Genomic DNA, 17,583 nt, shown 5'->3' on the forward strand with positions numbered 1-17,583 from the left:
CATCCAACTCTGGACATAAAGGGGCCTGACCATACCACACCACAGTCCCCCCATTCTTAACTTTCTGTAAGATTCTCTCTTCCTTCTAGCTAGCCATGGACTGCACTGTATCCCTATTTTTCACAAACCAAAAAGCATACTTTTTTTTTTAAGATTTTAATTATTTATTTGACAGACAGAGATCACAAGTAGGCAGAGAGGCAGGCAGAGAGAGAGGAAGGGAAGCAGGCTCCCTGCTGGGCGGAGAGCCCCATGTGCGGCTGGATCCCAAGACGCTGGGATCATGACCTGAGCTGAAGGCAGAGGCTTTAACCCACTGAGCCACCCAGGCGCCCCCCAAAAGCATACTCTTTAGACACTGTTGCCTTACTGTAAAAATAAAGGCCATAAGAATATTTCAAAGCAACCAGATTTTCTTAAATTAGAAGAGATTAATCACACTAAAGGCAATAAATTAACAGCTAATCTTCTCTCTTTGCTCATCAAAACCAATCCCTTCAAGACCTACACTAGGAACAGTGCCAAACATAAAATAAGTACTCAGTGAATAATTATTTATAAATTAACCTTGGAATTAATTGTCAGAATTGGAGAAATGAACCAAATGAAAATTTAACTTCAACAAGAATGAATGTAGAATTACATGAGGAAGAGAAAACTTGCTTTGATTATTTCAATCACCATGTTTAATTAATGTACTTTTTAAAAATAATGTGGAGACATGTGATCATCAATAGTCAGTCTTGCCCTATTCGAAGATCATTAAAAAAAAAAAAAAGACACTGTAATACATCTTTTAAACCACAAACAAGCTTTTAGTTTCTGGGAATATTTTCCTTCAACAATTGAAGAGCTACTCAAAAAAGGATAGTTTTGTAAGTTCATGACCAAAGGGTCCAGATTTCTAAATTTCCACAAGGCCATCTATGAACCCGGGTATCTCTGCTTAATGAGCATGATGTTGGATCACCTGCACCTGATTCTACAGAAGGACGGAAGCACACAGCCTCGTTTGTTCACCCACCCTGACTTTAGAGACTTCTGAGATGCTCCCCCCATAGGAAAATAACTTGGCTTGCTGGTGAGAAGATGATAATCACAAGAAAGACTATCTCGCTTTTGAGAAATTACAAGTTACCTTCTATGTTGGCAAAACATGTAGTAGAAATTTCTAGGTAAAGTGTGCCTTTCCTCTAGGGCCTTGGCTGTGCTGAAGGACAGGCAGGGCCAGAAGAATACACACTTTTTCATGATCAAGGCAGGAAGAGGTCATCGGCCTCTCCCGTTATTTACGCATCTTTTTATAATGTTTAAAGATAGTTAGTTACCTTAATACTATGAACATCAAGCTGTGTTTTGCAATTTCCTCTATGCTGCCTAAGGAACAGATGTTCTTACACATAACCTCCTTATGCAGATTGAACTCGAACAGCAAATATTCCCTTAAGCAAACATACATTTTACTGAATTGTTCACATATACTAGTTTCTATTTAAGTACACATATAGAAAAGTTGTAGGCTTTTAAACTTCATGACTTCTTTCTCTCAAAAAGGTAGAATTTAGCAAAACCAAAATCAGTCTCCCTAGGTTGTCAAAATTGTTATTTATACGGGCATTTTATTCTATTAGGCAAATAAACTTAATGTGTAAGAACACAAACATTAAAGCCATAACTTAAAAAAATTTTGTATACTTTTCACAGAAGTTTGTCTAATTTGTGATGTATTGACCACATAAAAAAGGAGGCGAAGTAGTGATTTAGTCTGTTATATATATCAGCTTTGTTCTTAATTTAGAAAAAGATTATTTACTCTCTCCATTAGCCATTTAAATAAACAAGTTATGCAAAAAATAAAACTTTTTCTACTGAACTGAATATCTTACCTGCTACCCTCATGTTTCGTTTTTCAGTCTATGGCACTTTTCATTAAACAACCTCCTAAAATCAAAAGAAAAGGCAAACATCATTAGGTCTAGAATGAGCATTCCTGCCTAAGATTGAGTTGGATTTGAAGTATATATAATAAACTAATTAGACAAATGTCATGACATTTCTAAGTTTTCTACCAGTATGGACACTGGGCCTGGCTCCTTCCACTGGGACACAAAGCTCCTGAGAGCAGGGTCCGTGTTTTATACCGTTGTGTCTCTCGCTCCCTAACTTCGGCAAAGAGCTGTGAGAAGTCCTGCCATCAAGCATGTGAATAGAAGATAATGCCCCTTATTACTCTCAGTGATTTTGCACTTATAAAGAACTTTTGATACTGAGTCCCAAACTTCCAGTTTGCAGGTGAGGTCCAAAGAGGTGACGCTACTCGTCCAGGCGTGGAACGCGTTACTGGAAGAAATGGGGCTGGGATGCAGGTCTGCTGGCCCCCACTCTCGGGCTCGCTCCAGTCTACGATGCTACTTCATTTTTCGTACAATAGAATTCAGGGACGCTATGACAAGGACTTTACAGCCAGATTTATTTTAATACCAGGATCCTTTTCCTCTTCATGGTTTCAATTTAAGTTTGTAAAAGAATATATTCAAAAGTACAGGATTACAATTTTAAATATTCCGGTAATTACCATTATTGACAGTGTATGCTACACATCAAATACAGAAACTATTCTCTAATATTATTCTATGAACAACAAGAAATAGATGCTGGAAAAAAAATCTTTGTATATGTATGTTTCCCTCCTAGGAAGTAACTCCAGATAGGTGAAATTTTAAAAAGAAAATGAAAAAGCAAATGAATGAGTCTGACAGGAAATTCATGCTCAGGTTTAACTAGACAGTGGTCTCTCTCGGTCTACTCTACCTACCGGAACAAGAGAGGAATTCAAAAGAAAGTTTTAATTAATGAATCTGATACCTTTGTTTTAGACTGATTGTATTTGCTACTGATATTTCAATGTTGATGCCTGATCTAGTAATTCACAGAATGTTTTAAATAAGAATAGCAGCGCATCCCTAAAGGGCACAGAAAGGGAGTGAGATACCCAGTTTGTTCATTCACCAGTAAGAGACAGGCCAGGTTGGGGGTGGTGAGCACCCAGGGGCCAGTGCTCTTAGGAGAGCTCCCCTTCTTCTGCCCAATTTACCCTCAAGAAATTATCAACATTTAAACTAACAGTGAACGCAGCATTATTGATTTCTTTTCCTCTTCTTTTCCTCTGTTATCTGAACAGAATACGAAAGCCAGTGTTATCAACCTATTTAAGCTAACTACTTATCCACAGGCTAGGGAAATACTAAAAGAAAACAACAGATACTAAAGTATCCACAAGTCATCACATAAAAGCAGAAAAGAAAAAAAAAATCCTTGGCTTTTCAAATGAATTCTCTGACTGGTTTCAAATTCTCCTTTGACTTCCAACAAAATGGAACACTACGCTCACAACACACACAGACCTTTCCTCCCAGTTAATATTCCAAAATAACTTCGCTCTTATCTGAATGTGGCCTAGAAACGTTTTCTGGAAGCAGGATAAGCGGTTGGCCAGAGGCACGCTGTTCTTTTTCACTCTTTCCATTCCCTGCTGAGAAGGCCACACCCTGTACCCAGCGGTGAGGGCCTCACAAGCCCGCCCCCTAACCACACTGTCCCGCTAGCCCGCTTCTACACTGATACTGATAGGACCACGAAAAGCAACTATAAGTGTCTAGAGGAATTCATGCTTTCCACTAAGTTCTGAGAGAACATTTCATAAAATCTCTAAATTAAAATCTCATAAAATCTCAGCCATAACACATTTTTAATTCGTTTGCTTACGACAAATTCATGATGCAAGAGTGTAGATCAGCCAGCATAAGGGAAAAGTACTGGATATATTTGAGAGCAAATCAAGGAACACGTTTACAGCATGCTAATTCCAAGTCATTCCTAACTTGTCTTCTTAGGATGACATTTAAAAACAAAGAAAATCATTACATATAATCATCTCAAGGAGAAAAAAGCAGGAATTTAGTGGAATATACTTGGCATAAACCTCAGGCTGAACCTCCAATGATCAAGCAGGGATAAAACAGCTTCACAGAAAATTAACACAACAGCAAAAGCGTAAAAAGTCCTTCGCTAGAAATTCACAGCTCTTTAATCCATAAGCAACAGGTGAAATAATTTATAGGTTTTCTGATACATTCATTAAAAATTAGAGCTATTGCGGCACCTTGGTGGCTCAGCGGGTTAAAGCCTCTGCCTTCAGCTCAGGTCATGATCCCAGAGTCCTGGGATCGAGCCCCGCATTGGGCTCTCTGCTCAGCGGGGAGCCTGTTCCCCGCCCCCCCCCCCCCCGCCTCTCTGCCCACTTGTGATCTCTGTTTGTCAAATAAATTAAATTAAATTAAAAAAAAATTAGAGCTATTTACCAAAACAGAATACTGGTGGTAGGAAGAGCACTTTCAGGATACACTAGAAAAGGAACAAAACCCAAAAAACCTCTGATAGTACCTTTGCTCCCCAAGAGAGTAGCATCAGTCAAAACAAATTTCAGTGTTTAAAATAAATGCTCAAACCCTATCAGGTTGCTAATGTGTAGAAGTGCACAATCACCTGAGAGTCCACTGCAAAGATGGGCCGCCACAGTGCCCCGGGCCAACAGAATAGTAAGTATGCGACCCAGACTACAGAACAGGTCCCACATCAGGATCTCAGACCCACATCCTGAATTTCTTTGAATTCCTTGTCATTTAAACATTTCCTTTAACCCAACGACCTACTTTGCTCTCAACTGGTCAAGTTTTATTAAAATCAGGCCTGTATCAACAGGCCTCAACCTAGAATCAATCAATCTGAGGGCAACAGATAAAAACACAAGCCAAGTGATACCTTCATTCTCTCCTTAAGAAGCAGACTTGAATTACAACAGGTGAATGACAAGAAGACCATTTTATATCAATAAATTAAGCCATAAAAGCAATTATTTACCAGGAGAGGAAGGTCTTGCCAATTAAAATAAATGAGGTAATAACGCATTCGGCAGTGTTTTTTGTACACATGCTTATTTTATGTAATCTTTCCAGCAGCCCCCTAGGTGTAGTGTGTTTCAATGGCATTAGAGATGAGGTCAAGGGATTGGTCTCCAGTCACACGATGGCAGAGTGAGAAGCTGATACCACAAACATGCTTCTCCCACCTCAGCAGCTCACTGACATGCTCTAATAGAAGCAACTTGCTGTCAAAATTCCACGCCTATCAGTGTGGCTTTTGCAAACTGCTCTGGGAATTGCCAACCTGTGCTGCCAACTAGCCACTCCAGAGATGCGACAGTTCGTCGGAGAGAACACCCCTTGTGTGTGAGAACACCCCTTGAAGACAGAAAGAAAATGAAGCAGACAGAAACACCCACTGATGTCATATTAACAAACGACAATCAACTAAACTGGGAGAACGTACTATAAGTCATTCTCCACAAACACAAAGAAACTATCCCTTAATCCAACCCAACTTTAACTGGGTGCTGGTCCAAGGGCAACGTCACAGGCACCAATGAGGGAAGTTCAGATGACTGTAACACTCATGCGAACTAGTGCTTTTCACGAGGACGGAGAAAAACAAAGGTCAGGGCAAGCAGACAGACAGAAGTATATTTAGGCCCTGTGATGGCTAATTGCTTGTGTCAACTTGACTGGGCCATGGAACACCCAGATATCTGCTCAACGTTATTGTGGGATTGTCTCTGAGGGTGTTTCTGGCTGAGCCTGATACCTGAGTAAAGCAGTTTGCTCTCCCCAGTACGAATGGGCCTCATCCAACTGGCTGCCTGAACAGAACCCAAAAATCTGAGTAGGGGGGAATTTGCTCTCTCTGCTCACAGTCTTCTACCTGGATCATCATCTGCAGCGGCCTCTGAATGGGGACCAAAACTTACACACCAGCTCTCCTGGTTCTCTGGATGGAGGAACGTTATGGCTCCCCCACCTGCCGGGGACTTCTCAGCCTCCACAACCCAACCGAGGCAGCGAATTCCTCATGATTATCCATCAATCTCAGATATCATATCTCCTCTCAGTGCAGTATCTCTAGAGAACCCAGACCAATGACAGGCTTGCTCCAAATCACACCACAGGAGATTACATTTTCAATCCTGGAGCATTTAAAGAGGGAAATGAGCAAACACTGAAAACAAAAGGACTCTACACCTAAGGGGGAGGGGTATTCTCATGCAGTTTACAAAGAGAAGTATGACGTTAAAAATAATTTGCAAAAAAATGCCTCCATTCGTGCAAACGAAACAGCAAATGTTGGCAAACTTTTTCTGTAAAAGGGCCAGGCCCCATACATACAGTCCCCATAGCAACTCCTCTGTTCTGCAGTTGTAGCTGCAAAGCAGCCACAGACATATGGAACCAAATGGGCCCACCGTGTTATAATAAAACTTTATGAATACTGAAATTTGAATTTCATGAAGTTTTCAAGTTACCAAATAATACTTTCCTTTTGACTTTTTTCCCCAATCACTTAAAAACTTAAAAACCTATCTTGGCTCATGAGCCACAGTGACCCATGGGTGGTAATCGGACAACCCGAGACCGAGAAATCAAAAATAAAATTTAAACTAAAAACAAAGTTTTAAAATAGACCTTGTTCTACTATTCCAACATTTCTGGCAGGGTTATTTGCAGGACACAAGTGTCACAAGGCTTCTATTCATCCTCTTGGAAGTACTACTAGGGCCGCAGGACAGACAGGACCAGGCTAAATTCTGTGTTCTGTACGCATCGGCTATACATTTTCACACTCACGCTGCTCTCCAGGGGAAGAAGCATAAACTCGATGAGGAACACAATGGAGCTTCTTCAAAGGGAAGGAAAAAAATCCTTCCCTTCCTATCTATGAAGCAATCCATCCACAGCAAAGACAGGTAGAATCTAGATTCTGGAATGTTTTCCAAAGCAATCCCAGCAGGTATAAAGAAAGAAATGGATAAAAGTGAATGTTATTACAACCCATTTCACTAACTGTAAAATTAATGTTGGTGAGGAGAACGGACACTACTCTTTTCTCTACATAGGTATTTAAAAGGGATTATTTTTGTGATAGGCTTAAAGGGGGGGTTATATGTATCAGACGTCTGATCAACTTTTAAAATTGCAAATATTAAGCTCTCAAAATCTTACTTTAAAAAACAACAACAAACTACCACTCCAGTGGCTGCAGACTCCCATCAAGTCCCCTGTCTCACTGCAGACTCTCCCTTGTCAGGCTGGAAACATTTTTGAAATAACAGAATGAAGAGGGGGAGAAGACTGCATTCATTTGAAAGAACCAGGACATTTAAAAACTGATTATGGTATCTGAGCTGCTCTCATTGTTATAAATATTAGGAATTTAATAGAATTTGGTGTTATTAACACTAAATGGTTAATTTAAAAAAAAATTCAATTACTAAGTTCAGAAAGTATTTCAGCACTAGTAGGCCTCTCTTGATTCTCAACACTAGAAAATGCAGCCAATTAAAAGAATCTTCCACTTTAACATCCACACATTACACACCTTTTAAACACTGGGTAGGTATAACCTGGTAATAAAGATTTTTTTTTTTTTTTTTTGCTTTGAGAGAGAGGTACATGCAAGCAGGAGTGGGGGAGAGGGGCAGAGGCAGAGAGAGAGATTCTTAAGCAGGCTCCAAGCTCAGTGCAGAGCCCACCACCGAGCTGGATCTCACGCCCAAGATCATGACCTGAGCAGCAATCAAGAGTCGGACACTTAACCAACTTGGCCAGCCAGGCGCCCCTCAAGGAAAAAAATTTTAAGTGACTACCTAACAAATAGAAAAGTACCCCAGGTTTTTAAAGCACCAAACTAACCTTCCTTCGACTGGAAGAAAAAAGGAGCAAAAAATCAACATACCTTTTTCTTTGGGAATGGGAAGAGGAGATCTGCATGGATTCTATAATGTCAAGAACAACCACGTTTTCAGATGATCACTGAGAAAAAACATGACTGTAACTACTCCTTCTGCAAAGGGGCTTTCAAAAAGGTGAGAGTGTACAGCAACAGACCAGAAACTGAAATAATGGCTCAACAGAACCAATAAAAAAGTCTTTTGGAATGGAATTTTAATTTCCTACTGAAAACTTTGCAAAGAGAGAGATACAATCTATGCCTAGATTTCTTACGTTGTTTCAACTACCATCAACTGGCTTTTCTTATTTTGCAATGCATCATATTCATATTCAAATTACACTACAAGAGGATTAGTATCTAATTATGGCTAAGAAACAAACAATTAAAAGTGTACTATGAAAAAGCACAAATGAGCCAGTTCTAACTCCCCTTTAGAATGTTAACCAGAGCCTAATATGAAGCATACTGGGATTGTTCTGGGTGAATTCTGCTTTCCTCCACAGTCCACCATAAGCACCTGTACCTTGTTTTTATTTGGTTCTCCTGGCAGGGAGTAGAGAGAGCAACCCTCTGAAAACTTCTACGTGATCTACAGCAGCTAGATAAGACGCCTTTCTTCTAAGAATGAAATACAACAAAGTATAAATATCAACCTGTCTCTCCACTTACTCAAGCAAAAGGGCAGGATACCTGGCTGGCTCAGTGGGTTAAGCCTCTGCCTTTGGCTCAGGTCACGATCTCAGGGTCCTGGGATCGAGTCCTGCATCGGGCTCTCTGTTCAGCAGGGAGTCTGCTTCCCACTCTCTCTCTGCCTGCTTCTCTGTCTGCTTGTGATCGCTGCCTGTCAAATAAATAAATAAAATCTTAAAAAAAAAAAAAAAAGGTGAAAGGGCCCTGCGAAGTAAAATCAGGCGGTGCCTCTCCTAGACCAACTTCACCCCAAAGACGGAGGGAGAAGCAACCACGCTTGGCAGACTACCCACGCTACTTCCCAAGAGCAGACATATTTCAACATGATTCATCCCAACGTTAAGAACTCCCTAGTACAACTCCTTCAACCAAGGTGAATTAGCTAGAGACCTAAAGTTCTTACCTCTTCAGAACTCTGAGGTATCAGATTTCGGAAATATTTCAGTTGTTCAACAAGCTTTTAAAGCAGGTTTTCTGTGAATACTTCGGGTGATTAAAAACTGAATGGACACGTGTTCTGCTTCCCCTCCCAAATCTGACAGGGCTAACCGACTTTCTCCTGACAAAAGTATTTCCTTTTCAAAGATGATACCACTGAAGGAAGCACCGCGTGGGGCTGCTCTTCGCTGAGTTCTCATTAGTGGAGAAAGAGTTGTTTGAACCCACAGGCACTGTCACTCAGTACCTCATACGCCACTTCACAAGGCACTTCTTGGGCTGGCAGCCAGGGTCCAGGTTTTCTCAGAGAAAAAGTGCTGTTTACCCTGATTATTACCACTATACCCTGTAACCACTCAAGACAGGACAGCTGGTATATACAAGGATATTACCAGCTGCCGGCATTAATGAGGGGTAGGGACTCTTTTTTTTTTTTTTAAAGATTTTTATTTATTTATGTGACAGACAGAGACCACAAGTAGGCAGAGAGGCGGGGGGGGGGGGGGGGGGAGCAGGCTCCCTGCCGAGCAGAGAGCCCTATGCGGAGCTCGGAGCTCGATCCCAGGACCCTGAGATCACGACCCGAGCCGAAGGCAGAGGCTTAACCCACTGAGCCACCCAGGCGCCCCGAGGGGTAGGGACTCTAACAGAAAAAGGCTGATAAGAAAGAAATCAAACAATCAAGCCACCCATGATGTCAACGTGACGTTAATATCTCAGTGAATTGTAATTACAAAATGGAAATCACTGATGTTCACTGATGTTCCAAGAAACCAGAAATATGACTTCTGTCTGAACTGCACTACCAACATATAAATGGACTGGAAATGGATGGGGGAAAATGATACAGGGCCATACTGGAGTGCATTACACCCTTCCATCCAGCTAGCCTGCCTTTTAAAACAAGTCATCAGTATAATCTTCATTCCAGATAAATGCCAGGTAAGGTCACCTTACATTAAATTGTATTGTAAACAAATACTTTACATGGTAAAAGATCTGAAGAAATGCTACACTGTAATTCTTATATCTCATGGCTTCTATGACTCATATTAATCATTTACTTTAACAGGGGCCTGTGGTTCCTGGGGCACCTGAGACGATTTTATTGATTCCAAGGTACACACTACTTCCCTCATTATAACTTGTCTTAAACTGGGATGAGGTTTACAACCACATTTTTCCCCACAGTAGTATATAAAATAATGGTGTATCTTACAAACATCTTAGGTTCAATGAAACAGCGTATCTGCTTCTTTGAAGCCCTAACTACAATGTAACTCACAGCATGGACGCCACCATTATTGGTGGGCTTTTTAAAATGCAAATTCCTGAGCCCAGAATCCCTAGGAGGATTAAAACTCCTGCATGTTAATGAGCTCCCCAGGTGGTTCTCACTCTCACTTGGATCTGAGAACTTCAGATCTACAGTACAGCAACCCAAACACACAGAGAAGTCTGGAGATGGGAGCAGGGGGTGAGGCAGATCTAGGCCACAAAGGCCCAAAGGTAAAACTCATAAAACAAGAATTTCATTCTTTCCTTAACAATGAATGGAAATCAGCCTGACTCTGGGCCAGGTCTCCTGTTGGGGTGAGGAGGGAAAGGCGGGCAGTGGATAAATCTGGAGATAATGTACCGAGGAATAGAGCAAAGAGAGCTCTCGTTTGCAACGGTTACAACGGTAGTAGATTCAAAATTACCCAAATGTTTTCTTGCAGTTTCTCACCTACCAAAGCAGAATTTCGCTTAAAAAGCTATAATCCAGTGGAAAAAATTAAACAGTGATCAGATTTCTGTAACTGAGAGCACCAACATGCCAAAAACAGAAAACAAAATGACACTTAGTTCTGCCAGCTCCCTCAGAGTTCTACAACTGTGGATTAAACAGCTGTAATGTAAACCACTTAATCCTACACCGTACCATCCCAGAAGAGAAAGATGGACAGACGGAAACAGGTATCATTGAAAACAGTGGCAGAAATAAAAACGAAATACATTTTAACTGTAAGAAGTTCCACATATGTAGGATAAAGAAGTGTCCAGGTCACAAACTGCAACAACAAAAAAGATTAGAGAAAGGCACAGATTTCCACATAGTGTAACTATCTTCAGCTCCTAAAACTATTTTACATTGTATCAGATGAGAAGTCACAAGTTCCTATTCTGTATGAATGTTTAAGAATTGCCCCACAGAGCTGCTGCCCTGATGGTCTTTATTTTTTTTTTTTTAAGATTTTATTTATTTATTTATTTATTTAAATTTTTAGATTTATTTTCAGCGTAACAGTATTCATTGTTTTTTCACCACACCCAGTGCTCCATGCAATCTGTGCCCTCCCTAATACCCACCACCTGGTTCCCCCAACCTCCCACCCCTGCCCCTTCAAAACCCTCAGGTTGTTTTTCAGAGTCCATAGTCTCTCATGGTTCACCTCCCCTTCCAATTTCCCTCAACTCCCTTCTCCTCTCCATCTACCCTTGTCCTCTATATTATTTGTTATGCTCCACAAATAAGTGAAACCATATGATACTTGACTCTCTCTGCTTGACTTATTTCATTATTTATTTATTTGACAGAGAGATCACAAGTAGGCAGAGAGGCAGGCAGAGAGAGAGGGGGAAGCAGGCTCCCTGCTAAGCAGAGAGCCCGATGTGGGGCTCCATCCCAGGACCCAGAGATCATGACCTGAGCCGAAGGCAGAGGCTTAACCCACTGAGCCACCCAGGCGCCCCTAAGACTGTCTTTAAATAGTCTGCGAATTTAACTGACCCAGAGCAGACACAGTGCTGTCGGTCAAACCTTCCACATGAAGAAATGGAGGAGCAGAGCCTTTCTGTCTGTCCTGGATGGTGCACCCTTTCTACCACAAAAGCTGAATGACAGCAGCCATTTGCAAAGAAGAAGTAGTAAGAAGCTTCTGGCGTGAAAGTTCCTGAACCAAGGAAGAAGTCCATCTTTGTTGATCCTTCAAAACACACTGAAGGATCACTTAGTTGTAGATACTGATGGTATCGATAATATGCCTGATACCATACTGTGCCTTAAGTTGTGAACTGATGATGAAAATCAATTCAGGAACTGACTCACTGCTACAGATGTCCACCTAACTTTTTCTCCCCAGCACACAAAAACTCACCAGGGGCCATCAATGGATGAATGAATGAACAAAATGTGGGTTGCATCCATATGTGGAATATCATTTAATCATAACGTGAATGAAGTCCTCTTCCATGCTGTCCTACGGACATCATGCTGAGTCAAAGAACCTAGACCTAAGAGAGCACACCTTGTAGGCCTCCATTTATATGAAATATCCAGGACAGGTAAATCCACAGGGACAGAAAGCAGACTAGTGGTTGCCAGGGGCTCAAGGGAAGGGGGAATGGAGAGTAATTGTTTAATGGATATGAGGTCTCCCTCCAGAATAATGAAAGTGTTTTAGAGCTAAACAGAGGTGATGCCAGCACACCACTGTGGATGTACTAAATGCCACTGAATTGTACACCTTAACATGGTAAATTTTATGTTAAATGAATTTCCTAAAGAAGGAAATCGGAAAAAAAAAAAAAAACACACATACACACAAAAAACCTGCCCAGAGTAAGACTAGAAAAATCATAAAGAGCAGATGAAAAAATTAATTGGATTAGAAATCAGGGAAATATAAGTCATCTTAGAATAGCTTCAATCAAATGGAGGAGGCCAATGAAAAAGAGAATGAAAGAATACCAGTGGGTATGCAGTGGAAACTCAGAAGAACTGGAAAATTTAATTTCCTCCTCTGAGAGAAAGTCAGCTGACTGTATTTTAGAAGCTGAACAGAAGTCACGAAACCTCTTAAAGTTTAAATATCTTGGGAATCTTGCTCAATGTCCCCAAATTAAGAAAATAAGGCTCTGTGTGGAATTAAATAATTTGGTCAATGCCATTTATGAAGCAGCTAAATGCAGAACTATTGCTTAAAATCCAGATGTGTGATCCAAAGGACAGGAATCCTTCTGGACTAAGTACAAAACAAATGTTTGCTACTGTGCTAAGTTCTGAACTAGCTGGATTTTTATGAGACCTAGGGCCAAAATTTGTTGATTCCTGGGTCTTGCACCTTTCAGCTTTTAGACATGGGTATAAAAATGAAGGGAAAAAAAAGAGAGAGAAAGACTCACTGTCTCAAAGAAAATAGCTTTATGAAGGTCCGGCCTATCTTATTCATAGAATCCATGATACCCATAATAACTGGCACATAGGAGGTACTTCAATATTTTTAAATGAATTTTTGAACACTAACACTCACCATTTAAGATTTAAAATAGGTGGTTAAAAAAAAAAAAAGACTCTGATAATCCAAAACTGAGACTACCACTTTTTGCCATTCAACAATCTCTTGCCCCTCTCTCAAATTACTTTTCCTTGTTAATGTATCTTCATCAACTATTAAATATTAATTACCAACACTTAAGGTAGCAATCCAAATTTTGTAATTATAACAAAATATCTATTAAGTTTATCTTGAAAGCCACTTTAACCCAGTGGTGCTCAGTCTTATTTTGATTCCCTTTTGAAACACCAGTGCCCTCCCAACCATGGGGATTTTGGAGGAATGTGGCCTGTGGCCTTTTTAAAAAGCCTCATTTGTGTTCAATTTTAATAGATCCCAGGTTGAGAATCACTGCATTGGACTCTATATTTCTCACTATCAAGAAATGCTAGTCTTTAGCGAGCTGAGAAAACACTACATAGAATTTGTGAAAGAAAGCTTCTAACACCTGTATAAAGGGGGTGGGGGGTAGTGGTAAGTTCAGTAAACTGCTAGAGAACTCAAGAGACTGGGGGCCTTTTGAAAGAGGTACAATTAATGATATGACCTGAACTGATGCCAAGAGCATAAGCTATTAACTTTATTTTCTAAGTTAAATGGAGATCTCTTTGTACTACATGATGCACTGTACAAATACTAGCAACGTTTCCAAAAACTTGGTAAATGTGACAGTATACCCCTAAACCCGCAAGGCAGTCAAGGGTCCAAGGGGTCTGGCATCTACTGTCACCATCAACCTTTACTTAACCTCTAGAGTTCACATTTTCTTGTGTAAAAATAAGAAAGACAGATAAAAGGACTCTGGCTGGTGAGAATAAACGTGCATATGAAAGCATATAGCACTGTGCCCAGTAAGCAATATACTACTACCTAGTATCGTATCTTGTATCCATATATTTCTGACTTAGGAAAATGAAAACAAAAGGTTCCGTCGATTAGACAGCAGCTCTGTATTTTATGAAACTTAAAAAGAGTGGGATGGGGGGAGAAGATGAAGAAACACAGCTCAACCTCAAATCATCAATGGGACATTTATATTATTTAGATCTAGGGTCCCTAACCGTGGTACAGAGTAGAGAATTTTGAGGACAGTAGCAAAAAAAAAAAAAAAAAAAAAAAGGAAGAAAAAGAAAGAAGGAACAGTACATTCATCAATGACAGCGAATATCAATGAGCTGGATGAATTTTAAAAATGAGAAGTACCTCCAGTTTAGGAGACGCTGAAACTTTACAAGTGAGCCAAGACGGCCCTCCACAGAGTACCACCGCAACACCCAGTTCCCCGCCGCCTCTGTAGAGCCCTGGGCCCCGGTTTCCGACGGTGAGCCGGGGCCCCCGCAGGGCGCGAACCCAGGTGCAGCCCGGCCGGGGCGCCCAGCGGAGCGCCAGGTGCAGGCGCCGTCCCGTCCACCGCGGACCCGGGCAGGGAGACCGCGAGCTGGGGATGCACCGGCGCGGCGGCGGCCCGAACCCCGGCCAACCGCACTCCGGGGGCCCCGGTCCTGCCCGCGCCCGCCCCCGCCCCCCGCGGGATGCGCCACGACGACCCGGGCGCGCGCCCCGGGGCCCGCCCCCAGCCGGCGGTGGCCGCGCGAGCGGAGGATGAAGGTGAAGGTGGGTGCCCGACTCTCCCCAGACGCCCACCATCCCTCCCCGCCCTCCGCCGCGGCTCCCTCCGCCTCCCCGTCCGTCTCACCGGCCTCGCGCCTGCCTTCCGGCCTCTGAGCCTCAGTCCTGCCGCAGGCCGACGGGACCCGCCGCCGTCGCCTCCCGCTCCCTCCTCCGCTTTCTCCCGGGCTCCTCCGGCTTCCCCTCACCCCCGCGAGTGGCCTGGAGGAAGCCAGCTCGCCGCTGGGCCTCCTCCCCGCTTCCCGGCCGCGACCAATGGGCCCCCGCCGCCGGGAAGCCGCGCCCGCCCCCTGGCGGTGGAGGACCGAGCGGGCGCCCGGCCGGCCGGCGGGAAGGGCCGGAGAGCGAAGGGAGGGGTCGGCCCGCCGGCCCCCGCCCGGCGCTGCGCTGTCTGGATTTGCCACGTGGGTGCAGCAGCGGCGGCGGTTGGCGGCGGCTAACGCCCGGGAGTGGGGAAGAGGCGTCACGCCCCCCTTCCCGTCGTTCGCGTACTTTCATAATCCTGACCTTAAAGGCAGAAATTTAAAATAACCGGTCCCATTCTAGAGATTCAGTGACTCCATGAGATGGTCTTAATCAACCTAGGATCTCGGGCAATTACCCTTTGACTCCTCAAAAGCTAGCTAACCTGTTGTAAAACGCCACCACTGGCCTGGAGCCCTAGATCGCTGATAACATTTGGCCCAGGGGAAAAAAAAGCAGTGTGTGTATTTGCACGTCATTTTTGTTTAAATTATTTAACAACATAGCAGTTAGAAATGCTCTTCTCTACACACATTTTTTTTCCTACAGTTGTGTTGATAACTGGGAAGTCAATCCAAATCCCACTTTATGAGAGCTGATCCGACAACACAATTGTTTCATAGTTCATATCCACATCTCAGAACAATTAATGACTATTAAATGTTACTAAGTAGAACGCCAGGACAATACACCGTTGTAGAAATTAAGTTGCATTAAAGAAATAATAGTTTACCATAGTTAAGTGTTCTACCAAGCCTTAGCTTTTCTCCAAAAATAAAAAACACAGAACCTAAATCATAGCTGTGAATTCTGCAGTTTGTATTCCATCATAGGGGAAGGAAGCAAGAAAGACATTCTGAGAGCCTTCTTTGTGCCAAGTAATTTGCTGGACGTTTGCCGGCGTTTGGGTATGTGTTCTCATTTAATGCTCACAACTCAGTCGAAATAGATATTATTTGCTTATTACTTTGAACAAATCAAAAAAATCAAGACTCGAAAACTGAGTTTAAATAACTTGCTCAAAAATACAATGTAGTAAGCTGTGAAATTGGAATTCCAGCCTAGATCCATCTATCTCCAAACAAATGAGGCACTTTGTCTCTTTTCTTTTTAAAAAATTTATTTATTTGAGAGAGAGAGGGGCAGAAGAAGAGGGAGAGAGAATCCTCCACAGACTCTCAGCTGAGTAGGAAAGCTAGAAGGGGGTTCCGTTCCAGGAGTCTGAGATTACAACCTGAGCTGATATCAAGGGTCAGATGCTTAACCAACTGAGCCACCCAGGTGCCCCAAGACACTTTGTTTCTTAGGGTACCTAAAATCATAACATTTACTGTGCATGTATTTCCCCTAGTTCCCCCTATCCCACTGGAAGAATTTATGAAGCCTCTCAAATAGGGTGGCCAGGCCATGTTTATGAAATGGCTTTCTGACCCATAGCTGAATTGGCCTGTATAGAAATGACATATGCCATAGTCTTATAGCACCACACTTAAAACGACTCGTGATCTGAGAATGTGTTTAATATGCTCTGTGCCAATGGCCATAATATATAGGTTAAAACCCATCAATAGGTAACGAAATTAATAAGAGTGGGGCACGACCAACATTCTGCTGTTTTCAAATCACTTAAATAGGGCAATAGCTTCAGAGTTTGTAGCACAATGTGCGAGCGTAAGTATTATTTCATGAAATATTTGTACAGTATTAAGTGTGGGTAAGTGTCTGGGTTACAGTGCCCTGCGTTACAATGTAAATTCTATTTCTTCGTAGGACTGCAATGTTTGAAAGTTGATAAGTGCTTCCTTTAGAACACCTGTTAGGCAACCAGTTGTTTCACCTACCTTTTTACTTGGTAAGAGGTGTGGGAGGCAGAGAAATTCATCAAGATTAATGATTAAGTTTAATGAGACAATAGAGAACGGAGAACTTTGCAGCTCCAGGAGATTTAATTCAAACAGGTGTTGCAATGTTAAGTGATAATAAGCATTAATAATTTATATTTTTACAGCAAATATTGATTCTATATTTACTGTGTTCCAGGCTCCTTGTGAAGTCATTTAGCTATATTAACTCATTTAATCCTCACAACAATCTATAATACAGGGGAGAAAATGTGAGAGGGAAAGGGAAAATTGCCCGAGATCCTATTGCTAGTACCTGGAAGAGCCAAGATTCAAACCCACATGCTCAACCTCAAAGCCTACCCCGCCTTTTGTATACTCAAAAAGAGAGGTTCATTTTTTTTCTCTTTGTTGGTTGCAGAGATTTATATAAAACTCTAACATACTACACTATTTCCCATAAAAGGATTACATAATATTGTTAAATATAAACCTTGATGAAAAACCTCAGAATTTTAATTGGACCCATTCTCCAGCAGAATATTCCATTTGGCATCAGTTTCCTATATCTGCACTAGTAG

At 42.0% G+C, this 17,583-nt stretch overlaps 1 protein-coding gene across 1 annotated transcript in view; it reads right to left on the bottom strand.

The window, feature by feature from the left end:
- The window catches only part of FAM3C (FAM3 metabolism regulating signaling molecule C), a 53,318-nt gene extending 38,150 nt beyond the window's left edge, over positions 1-15,168 (bottom strand). The window contains exons 1-2 of the mRNA XM_080818529.1: positions 14,986-15,168; positions 1,887-1,941 (exon numbers count right to left, since the gene is read on the bottom strand). Coding sequence (XP_080674655.1) covers positions 1,887-1,899 — 13 coding nt within the window. The 5' untranslated portion in view covers positions 1,900-1,941; positions 14,986-15,168. The remainder of the gene's footprint in view (positions 1-1,886; positions 1,942-14,985) is intronic.
- Between the last annotated feature and the right edge of the window lie 2,415 nt (positions 15,169-17,583).

This window comes from Martes martes (genome assembly GCF_963455335.1).
Source record: "Martes martes genome assembly, chromosome: 11".
Lineage (NCBI taxonomy): Eukaryota > Metazoa > Chordata > Mammalia > Carnivora > Mustelidae > Martes > Martes martes.